The sequence below is a fragment of the Danio rerio genome, chromosome 15 (assembly GCF_049306965.1).
Source record: "Danio rerio strain Tuebingen ecotype United States chromosome 15, GRCz12tu, whole genome shotgun sequence".
NCBI classification, from domain to species: Eukaryota; Metazoa; Chordata; class Actinopteri; order Cypriniformes; family Danionidae; genus Danio; species Danio rerio.
In genome coordinates, this window is record NC_133190.1 from 21,445,473 (window position 1) to 21,455,988 (window position 10,516).

At 33.2% G+C, this 10,516-nt stretch overlaps 1 protein-coding gene across 2 annotated transcripts in view; it reads left to right on the forward strand.

Annotated features, from left to right (window-relative positions):
- The window catches only part of cadm1b (cell adhesion molecule 1b), a gene marked incomplete at its 5' end in the record, with an annotated part of 365,660 nt that extends 355,415 nt beyond the window's left edge, over positions 1 to 10,245 (forward strand). For both annotated transcript variants that reach the window (NM_001423722.1, NM_001113552.2), the window contains 1 exon segment: positions 3,293 to 10,245. In NM_001423722.1, the coding sequence (NP_001410651.1) occupies positions 3,293 to 3,411 (119 nt within the window). In that variant the 3' untranslated portion in view covers positions 3,412 to 10,245.
- Between the last annotated feature and the right edge of the window lie 271 nt (positions 10,246 to 10,516).

Below are 10,516 nucleotides of genomic sequence, written 5' to 3' on the forward strand. Positions count from 1 at the left end.
TGTGTTCAACTTTATTTTGCTGGTTTACACTGACTGTTTAAAGGTGCATATAATGAAAATCTGGATGTACGTAAGCGTACAATAGCTGAATAATAAGAGTTCGGTACATTGAAATAACATACCACGAGCCCCTTTTTCTGATGTAGCCTATATGGGACTCTTATTTAAAAAATGGGAGAAACAGGGAAACTAAAGCCTGGTGTCTTTACATTGTTTTATACATTGCTGAGTAGCAAAGAGAGACGTCAAATGGCTGCACTGGTGTAGGCTATATAAATACCAATAAAAGCGGTTACACATTTAAAACACTATAGTAATTTATAGTAAAGGAAAATATTTAGGAATAAGCCTTATATATATATATATATATATATATATATATATATATATATATATATATATATATATATATATATATATATATATATATAGTAAAATAGTAATTTTTTTTTTATGTGCACGGTCCTTTACTGACAGCCGTGTGTGTGGATCTTGTCAGAAAATATGGCAAAAAGTATTACATGATGGTAATAGTTTGATTGCAGTGTTTACTTCAATAATGCCACTAATATATGAATCATCCATGTCTTAATTCAATTTCTGTTTAGTTCAGTTATGACTTTAGTCGGATTAAGGTGATCAAAAATCGCTGTTTTGAGCTTATGTAGGCCTACAGTTCAAAATGCATGTTTAACTGAATAAACTGTAGGTAAACACAAGCACATCTTATTGAACATCATTTATTTTCATCACCAATTATTATAGTAGAACAGTTTCTCAAGCACAGTTTTTGTGATGCATTTTGTAAAAAGCTGATGAGCCCCTGGTCTAATGCGCCACCTGGCTTGAGAAACCCGTTCTCAAAGACTTATTATTTGGGTAGCACACATATTCTGAATGCCTTCGGCAGAATTCAAATGAGCCATTTTAATCTAGATTAATCTAGATTAATTCCAAGATCTTTCCATAATACAAATTTATCATGTTAGTCGAATTAGTTTTCTGCTAATCGACAACACCGACCAGGGGTGTGTTTCCCAAACAACAATATAACTTGCGGCTGAACAATTATAGTACGATGCATCGTTTGGGAAAAGAACTATGTAGTGACAAATGTTTCCCAAAACCGGTAGTTTCTCTGTCGCAGATTCATCGCTTAAACCATGTTAGTTATAACGTAAAACGCCCATAATGATGCTCTAAATGGGGTGAAATAACAACTTCTTTAGAGAAAAACCCATAATTTCTTTGTGCAAATTATATTGTTTTATACGCACACACATTTTAAATAAAGTCCAATATTAGATTTGGTAAAAACATGCACTGGCTTTCCATATTAACTGAAAAATATGTAAAGGCACATAGGGCCTATGTTTGCTTTACTAATATTATTGAGAAGTTGAACATTATAATATTCTATTCTAAAACATATCAATTACAAAAGCTAATACGTATTCTAATCTCATATATAAATCATATTAATAAATAATGAGGCTATTTATTATTATAAATGAAAAAAAACATACTTTAATAATATTATTTATAATACTAATGATGATGATGATGATGATGATAGTAATTATTATTATTATTAAGTTGGCCCTTGTTTATTTTAATAAATTTTTTTTCAAAAGTCTACTTTTACAATTTGAGACATTTAAACCACTGCAGAAATGTTCTAACCAGCAGGCCCATGTCATATAAAATACAGATATTTAATAAATAACCCATTATAAATTAAAAGAATTAACGTATGCTTTTTGTTTTCACAAGCTTGGGAGACGTACAATAAATTCCACTTTTAAATAATATGTCACCTATAGCTTTCGCCATGAGGTTGTGATAAAAATGATATCAATGTTTTTAAAGTGCACTGCGAAGGGAGCACAAATGTAAACATGAAGATCACTGAAACGGAACTGTGAAAATAGTTTGGAAGCAAATTACACCAAAGAGAGATGACCTTTTACCTTTTAGATGCTTTTTTATTTTTAATAATTCCAACTTTGAATGTTAGAATGTTCTTAATGAATAGGGCATAGGGGGGATAAGTGGAAATAGAACACAGCCAGGAACTATGTTTCTAACGACAGCTCCAGAGCTGTAGTTGTGAGTTCTCAAGTTTGCGACGCAGTTTGCGAATGTTCGTTAGAGTGACGGATTTGGGAAATGGCAAATCAACAAACTATATTTGTAACGACGGAACTTACGACCTTAGTTGGCTGACAATGGTTTTGGGAAACGCACCCCAAAGCGTACACGTGTTGTACACCTCTGTAAAACAGTAAGAAGAAATCTTCATTTTTGCCAATATGGATTGAATGTCAATGTCATTATTTATTGATCTGCGATTGGTAAATGTAGATTGTGTGGATGCTTCTTGATTAAAAAATACCTTTGCTACTGAAAAGCAATTTGATTTAGAAAGTAGCAGCGCTACCGCCACGCTACTGACAAATGTAGTTAAGCTAGTAGCATCACTACTTGTAGTGACGTTACTGCTTAACACTGTTCACAGAAAACAATTTTTTAGAGATGTAGTATAAGCTGATGTACAAAGTTATTTAAAGGTAGGGAAGTATCTGTTAGAGAACTATTAAATGTTGAGAAGTTTTAGATTTTTTTTAATTGTACCTGAAAAATCTTTAAGCATGGACCTGTTGTGTGTTTCGAGAGTGTTAATTAATGTATACAGTATGATTGTGCTAAACCCATTTGTTCACAATCATTCTTAAATAACTTATTTTGAAAGCATAATGCAAAATTACACAATTGTATTAAAGACAAAGGAGAAAATATGTTAGTTTGTGTGTACATTTTTGGTTGTATCTATGGAAACAACGCATTTTCATTTTATTGCAAAACATGCATATATTTACAAACATTTAAGCATTATCATTGTTGGAATATTGACTGTATTACAACATTTGGCATGCATTTCTTAACAAGTTTAACTAAACAACTGTCTTTCTTTACATGCTTTTCAGCTTCCTTATAATATATATATATATATATATATATATATATATATATTTCTGAAGCACAGATCTATATAGAGAGCCTGTCTCCCTACACTCTGAAAAATATACACAATTTTTGTAGTGTACTTTTTTTCTAGATACAACCAAGAGCTTTGGATTAAAAGTTTTTACATTTTGCCATCATTAGTTAGTTATTTACCCAGTTTTCCATCTGATTGTCATGAATTTCTTTGTATTTTTACACTCAGTAGTTCAAATAATAAAGTAACCCATCAAAATAAAGTATTATTAACGAATGTTCCTTTTTTAAGGGACCTACTTCACCCACGAAGCTAAAGGAGCGGATGACGCGGCGGACGCCGACACTGCCATCATCAACGCAGAGGGCGGACACAACAATTCGGATGACAAGAAGGAATACTACATTTAACTGGAACTAGACCTGTTAGCTTCCAGTGCTGAACAGCAAACTGTGGACTGCTGGGTTTGGGAGGAAGGGGTTGTGGGATTCAATCAGGCTGGATTCACACCTGCGCAGCTGAAGAGACGCTGCTGCCATCGAGACGGACGGGGTGTGGGATGGCAGAGCACTAGGAGAGCTCAATTTTAGACCGCTTCACCATCCAACACCTCCTGCTGGGGCCGGTTTTGTTCCGTTTAAACATTTGCTAAGAATTTTGTGCCTTGTTCTGTTCTTACTGAAGTTCCCACTTTCATCAGGACACCCACAAGCTACTGTCTCTCCAATGGTCTGAATCCACGTTTTTTTTTTCTCTCCTTTCATTTCATTTTTTTAATTGCTAGCACATCTTAAAGCTCTCTCTCATGCTGTTCTGTCTGCAGGTCTGAAAGAAAGCCGCGCACCAAGTTTCGATGTAAGATTCAGTCACAGAATGATCGCTTGGGTTGTTTTCACGGATTGATTCCAAGTAATTTATTTGGCAAATTGCCTGTTGCTCTCCTTAGTCCCCCAGAGAACGAGTTAGAGATGATAGAAACCTTTTTTTCTCTCTCTTTTTTGTGACCAACAACATTCAGCAGCAGTATTGCATTGTTGCAATATTTATTGGATATACTGTATGTGATTATGATCAGCTTGTGTTGATATTAGGGCTGTCAATCGAACACATTACTACTATTATTTCGTTTATTAAATCATTAAAATATTACCCAAATTTGGCAATGACATGACAAAATTTATATTATTATTATTATTATATACAGCTATGGAGAAAATATTAAGACCAATTATGACATTTCTTACTAAATTAAAATGAAAAAGTTATTATTTAGAGCATTGTTTTTTTTTTTTTTGCTTGTTTGTTTTTTCTTTAAAAAAAAAGTGCTAAATTTTCAGACATGTTGCTAGCCAAATTCATTTATATAGAACATTTCATAAACAGTAATAATTCCAAGTGCTTTACATAAACAGGAATAAAAGAAACAAGTATAAGAAAATAAAAAACAAATTATAACAGTGAATAAAAGCAGTTTAAAATGTGTTAAACAGGTTTTAAAAGAATGAAAAAGAAAAGAAAGACAAATTATAACAGTGAATAAAAGCAGTTTAAAATGTGTTAAACAGGTTTTAAAAGAATGAAAAAGAAAAGAAAGACAAATTATAACAGTGAATAAAAGCAGTTTAAAATGTGTTAAACAGGTTTTAAAAGAATGTAAAAGAAAAGAAAGACATAATAGTGTGATCTGTCGGACGTAGTACAGTGCTCATTTAGTAAGGGCACAGCTAAACAGATGTGTTTAAGGTCTTGATTTGAATCTTTAATTTCTTGCTGATTCCAGCAAATGGTGTCTAAAATTTTTCTTTTAAATTGATAATTTTGTCAGGCTCCAGTGTATAGGTTAAGTAATTTCGCTTTTAGGGCAAAGAATTCCTTCCTCTCATAGTCTTCAAAGAGAAATAACTTATAAACAAAGGAGGCTGAGAATAATGCTCATTTTCGATGTACATTTCACATATATATAATTATTATTGATATTATGTATTTTTATTTATTTATTTTAGAAAAAAAAACGCTCCAAATTACAATATTTTCATTTAACATTTGGAGGAAATGTTATTAAATGTTATTAAAAAAATAAATAAATATCTGGGTGCTTTCACACCGGTGAATCGATTTATTTGTTCCGAAACATAGATTAAAATTGAAACTAAAACAAGAGCTAAAACAAGTCATATGTGAGTAAACTCTGCTCACATTGGTCAGAGTTTCAGTTTTTTTTTTTGCAGATTCCTGCTTAGCTGTCGGGGAGTGGTAGTTTGGTGGTGTTTGACAGGGTGCGTGCCGAGATCTCACGAGAAAGTTTAAGTATTTTTAGTTTTGTCAGTTTAGTGGCTAATTCGTACAAATTCGTATGAGTTAAGTCATACGAAAATGTACCATTTTAAAAAGGAGGTGTGGCACCTAACCCCAGCACTAACCCCAACCGTCATTGGCTGATGAGCAAATCATACTAAACTGTACGAATTAGATCATACAAATTTATACGAATTAGCCACAAATCAAAAAGTTACGAATTGCAGTGAGATAGCGTTAGGTGAGGAGGGGTGAGAAGGGTGCGTGATGTATTTAAGGACCGGGAGGGAGATGCGCGATTACCGGGAGATTATCACTTGTTTGCTGTGCATTTGCAGGAGACTCCCAAAACTTCCGGGAGACTTGGGATGTCTGGAATGACCTCCCGCCCTACTCATAATTCTCTTCATATAGCCATATGCCAACTACATATCCATAAAACACTGTGATATAGCCGGGCTCGGATCGTATCGCTTTCTCACTACAATCGATCCGCTCCAGAGTTTGTTTCAGTCGAGCCAAGATGACCTCATTCAGGCAATCTCGGACCGATCGTTTTGGCACGGATCCGAGCGCAGTTGCTGCATTCACATATGCCAAACGAACGGTGCTAACTGGGCAAACGAGACATGTTCTGAAACAAAAGTCTAGGTGTGAAAGCACCCTAAATCTAGCTACTAGTCACATTAAAAACATTACAAAGAGGAAATAACAACAAGAATATAAAAGTCATTTGTTAATTGGCAGATTGATTTCAATTACAACATGATTTACAATAAAGTGTAACATAATTGATATGAAATATGGAATAAAATGGAAATAAACAACATAATGTCTTCTAGCTTGAAATAATTGCATTAAATGAACTATACAGATTGATTAAAACTTTTAAAGGAACTATTATTAGTTTTGAGTAATTACAGTTGGCTTCTGTTGACATCAAGGCTGACAGCTTAACATATCAAAACATTACTTCAATCAATACATCTCTCATATACAGTACATATGCAAACATAAATACATTGACAGCCTCATTCCTGACAGATTGACAGCTTCAATTACACAATGATTCACTGTTGATTGTGGCGTGCTAGACTTTTATCCAGACACACAGAACTAAAACAAACAAAGTCTCCTGAAGCCTAATTTGAAATAATCGAATTAATTCATCAGCATACGTTGACTTGATTAAAACCTTTCGGCGATTGACAGCCCTAATTGTTCCTTAGATGTAACGTATGTGATTATAATCGGCTTGTGTTGATATTCATTCCGGCTTGTGTTGCATTTATCCATATAGCCGCTCCTCTCGCAGACTCATTTATTATAATTACGCCCAAGCAGCATTCAAATAAAAGCCAAAGCAAAAAGAAGAGAGCAGAGCGGCTCAGCTGTAGATTCAAAACGATACAAAACATATCTATCCCAGAGTGTAAAATAGCTTTCATTTTTAGCCTGTTCTCACTCAGTAGGCTCAGTTTGAGGTGGAGGTCAGTGAGTTTGCCTGACTATTGTTAGTGCTTCTGTGCGCTTCTCATAGTGACATAAAAAAAAAAAAAAAACTGTTAAAAAAAAGTGTACTAAATGAAATAGATGGAGCCTGTATGTTGTAAGCCATACTCACATTTGTGGCCGTTTCAGTTTAGCAGCTCTTATTCTCCATTCCTTCAATGCGTAGATGCCAGACTGAATGTAATAACTCTACAATAATGCAATAGTTTGGACTTGCCAGTTTGTTTATCTCATCCAACATGCTTTATTTTGCACGTATGTGTGTGAGTGGGAGGATTTTTCACAGGTATTATGTTTTATCACTTCTAAAGGTATTACAGATGTATAGAACCTGAGATTATTACATTATTGTAGAGTTAGTATGCAGTAGGTGATTTATTACTCTCATATCAGGCTTCGTTTCATATCTTTGGCCTTCGTTTGGTGTCCTAGACGGTAGGACAGATACGTATTGTTTGTGATTTAAATGCATTGGGATGGGGGAGGGGGGATTTCGGAGTTATGGTGAGAGTAACGGTTAACATTGTAAAATCCTTGTGACAAAATTGTTTGGTCATAGCGTTTACATGAATTTGTGTATTATCAAGTGCTATTTTTTTGGTTTGTTTGTTTATTTTCTTATTTTCTCAGTTGTATTTCTGGGATTATCTGACAGATGAGCGTTATTAGCTAATAAATTATGGTATATGTGTGCGAGGCTCTTGTAGCTAATGCCACTTTTTATATTTGGTTATAGAGAAACTGTTTCCTTTTGTTGACATTGTCTGTTTCACAGTAATTTGTGGTGTCATACAGCAACAGATTTATTTGAACATATTATCGTATTACACTGTAAAACCCAAAAAGTTAAGGTAACTCAACCAGGAAACCGATTTGAGGAAACCGATTGCAACAAACCATTTCAGTTAAAAAACTAATCCAAATGAGTACTGTAAACTTAATCCATTTGAGTAAATGAATCAATTTGAGCAAAGTAAAACCCAATGAAGAAAACTCAAACCAAATGAGTACTGTAAGATTCAATAAGTTAAGACAACTCAAATTGTTTGAGGATACCGATTGCAACAAACCATTTTAGTTTAAAAACTAATCTATATAAGAACTGTGAACTTACTCCATTTAAGTTGAAGTAATGAGTTATTTGACGAACGCATTACCTTCAAAACTAAGTTCAAAACTCTTTTCAAATGAGTAGAATTAACTTTCAGTAGATTTTGAATTAACTAAACTTATTTCATTTGATTTCAAGTTGACTGTTGGGTTTTACAGTGAATATTTTGAATGCAAGAGAATCAAAGTTAAATTAAGCCCCTAAAAATGTCATTTAAACAATAAATAAAACAGAGAAATCAGTTGCCATTCAAAAATTTGGGGCCAAAAAGATTTTTTTAATAATATTAATACAGAATTAGATTATTTTTATTCAACAAAAATGCATTAATCAGTTTTTATTTTTTTTATTTTTTTTAGGAAAACTAAAATAATCATTGTAAGATGTTGATTTGATGGTCAAAAAACATTTCAGATAATTTTCTAAGTTGAAAATTATAACTAAAATAGTTTTTGTTTATTTTTTGGCTTATAATATTTTAATTAATTTAACTAATTTTTTTATTAATTAAGCATGGATCAAATTGATTATAAGTGAAACCAAATACATGTCTAATATTGCAAAGTATATTTTATGAATATTTATTATTACTTTTCATCGAAGAATCCTGAATTGAGGATGTTTACATGGACATCAGTAATCAAATTATTTGCTTTAATCTGAATAAGACAGTAATATGATTAAGGTGTTTACAAGAGTTGCTTTTTGAATGTTCCTGATCCCATTTTACATGTTATAGCACATATTTGATTAACGTAATTGCGTGGCCGCATTGTCCACATTTCACTCCGGAGTTTCATGTAAATTATGGTGTTTCGGTTTTAATTTGTTGACTTTAACTGCAGTTTGGCACTTTCACTTTCATTAAGGATGTATGCTCCCATGATAAACGAGATATTGCAGGTGAGTATTACTGCTGGAAGAGTGTCGTTTTAATGGAATTTAATACTGCACACCGCAGTATTAGCATTTTGTGATGCAGGTGTCTGTGGTCATTCACTGACTCGGAAGGTGCAGAAAATAGTGTCAAACAGCCATGTTTGACTATCCTAATAGTATATCCTGTCGCAAATTGTGGTAAAAAATACTGCACAATGGTAATAGTTTGATAAGGTGTTTACATGTCTGTACTGCACTTCAATAATGTGACTAAAATTCTCATTCTCCACATGTCTTAATCCGTTTTCTCTTTAGTTTGATTATGACCTTAATCAGATTCAATTAATCAAAAATCGCTGTTTACATAGTAGACTCTTAATCAGAGTATTGTCTTAATCGTATTAAAATTTGGATTATTGTTGTCCATGTAAACATACTCACTAAAGACTTCTACAAATTTAGCTTTTCCATCACAGAAATAAATTACATTTTAACATATATTTAAACAGAAAACCTATTTTAAACTGTAATACAATTTCACTGTTGCTGTTTTTTCTACTCTTCCTGTATTTTAAAAACACAGCCTTGGTGTGTAATCCTTCAAAGCATTAAAAGTACCAGCCCCAAAATTTTGAACCGTAGCATGCAAAATGTTTAATTTTTGCACCCGTTTTGTATTTAAAAATGTCATTTCTAAATGTATACTATACATTTTGTCAATGATCATGATGTAACTGCAATGGCATGAAGATATTTCACATGTCAAATGAGGAGTGGGGTCTACAAACAACCATAACATGAGCAGATCCTCCAGCCCATACAGCCACTTTACTCCTTTCCTTTTTGTAATGTTTACTTTATGATTAATCAAATGCTAAATGATCTAAAACTGCCCAAACCTGAAGAAGAAGAAAAAAAAAAAAACATGCACACGCAAACATACCTTCAGTGTAGGTTTGATTCTGCCCTGTCTCAGGTCTGTCTATCTATGAATTCATTTTTTGCATCTCAGGTAGAATGCAAAAGTGATGCCCCATATCTAAAAGAAGAGACTTAAGTTATTCTTAAACAAACAAGAGAAGAAAAAAAAAACACAGAATAGAGCATGTCGGACATGTTTTATCTGTACATCAGATGCTGTGCACTGTGTAAATGTTCATATTTCTTTGTATAGCTAGGTCACAGCAGATGATAGGTTTATTTAAAGAAAATAAATCGAAGACGTGAATTTTAGTGTGTACATTTACCAAGCGCCTGTACCACCCAGAACCTTCCGTCATGGTTTCCATACGTTTTATGTCAGATATTTTGTCTCATCTCTGTAGTTTGTACTCCTGTGTATAATTAAAGCTATGTTCCCGATTACACTTTGTATTTGACCATGAAAATACGTTTTTACAGAAATGGAGCAGTACTGTCTTAATAAAAAGAGGTATTAATGTTCAAACCGCAGTTGTGTCTTTGACGTTCACTGATTTCCGACAAGAAATCCATGTGCTTTGCGCCACTTTATATAGAAACGTTCGATTTCTGCCTCGCATAATCATTAAAATAGACTCATTTGTCATACTGAGGATGAATTACCTGATAGCACGTTTCGTTGAGATTCGTGGTTTGGCAATGCTGTAAACATATGTCGTGAAATTCTGTGCCAAAGCTAATTACAATAAGTGAAACATGAGGAGAGAGAAAAAAAATCGGAGCAGAAACAGCAGCGT